This window comes from Chaetura pelagica, unplaced genomic scaffold, assembly GCF_000747805.2.
Source record: "Chaetura pelagica isolate M959 unplaced genomic scaffold, ChaPel_1.0 scaffold67, whole genome shotgun sequence".
NCBI classification, from domain to species: Eukaryota; Metazoa; Chordata; class Aves; order Apodiformes; family Apodidae; genus Chaetura; species Chaetura pelagica.
The window spans coordinates 5768950-5769751 of NW_009954107.1; the positions used below are offsets into that span (position 1 = coordinate 5768950).

Consider the following 802-nt stretch of genomic DNA (forward strand, 5'->3'; position numbering starts at 1 on the left):
AGTGGATGAACTAATTAAATAATTTATATTTTTATTGCTGATAATCCTACTGTGTCAGAGACAGTATCCTCCTTAATCTGTACTAGGGAGGCTGGTCCAAGTTAAATACAATGTAGAATACAAATTTGCAAGCAAGCCATGCATTCTCTGGGGAGAAGCCATATTATGGCTTTCTTTTTTTTTTTTTTTTTTTTCCCAGTTATCTTTGAAACTAATCTTGAGATCAAGAGGTTTTTCAGTAGGAAATTGAATTAATTTGTAATGTCTCCGACTGTGTATCATGTAAGTTGCATTTATTAAAGGAGACAATTTCTTGTTGCTAGCTCATCAACCACTGGATTTGTTAGTACTGACTCAAAAAGTTTCATTTTTTCAGTGCTGTGCATTTTAGAACTATAAGAAAAGCAGTTCTCTCAGGATAACAAAGATACGGATTCAGCACAAGAGCGGCAGTGACATAAATAGTGTCACAGAGTTGTTTCAGCACGTACCAGGAGCAAGCCCAAAGCAGCCCCCAGCCTTTTCGGGAGCACGTCAGGCCAAACTGACCCGGCAGCGCTCGGGTGTCGCTCCGGGCTCTGGCCAGGGCTGTAGCAGAGTTTCTGATACAGCCTCGAGGCGAGAGAAACGTTTCCACGTTTGTCAGAACCTGGCACTGCTGGCAAGGAAGCGAAGCCCCCTCCCCTCCCGCCGCCCAGCAGAAGGGAATCCCCTCGCGGTGCATCAGACCCGAGACGGGCGGGAGAACCGGCCCGGCTGACCCTGGGGAGCCCGAGCCCGAGCCCGAGCCCGAGCCCGAGCC

At 47.5% G+C, this 802-nt stretch overlaps 1 protein-coding gene across 1 annotated transcript in view; it reads left to right on the plus strand.

Annotated features, from left to right (window-relative positions):
• The first annotated feature begins 261 nt into the window (after positions 1-261).
• Positions 262-802, plus strand: part of SCFD2 (sec1 family domain containing 2) — a 203591-nt gene continuing 203050 nt past the window's right edge. The window contains exon 1 of the mRNA XM_010002530.1: positions 262-282. Within this exon, the coding sequence (XP_010000832.1) occupies positions 262-282 (21 nt within the window). The remainder of the gene's footprint in view (positions 283-802) is intronic.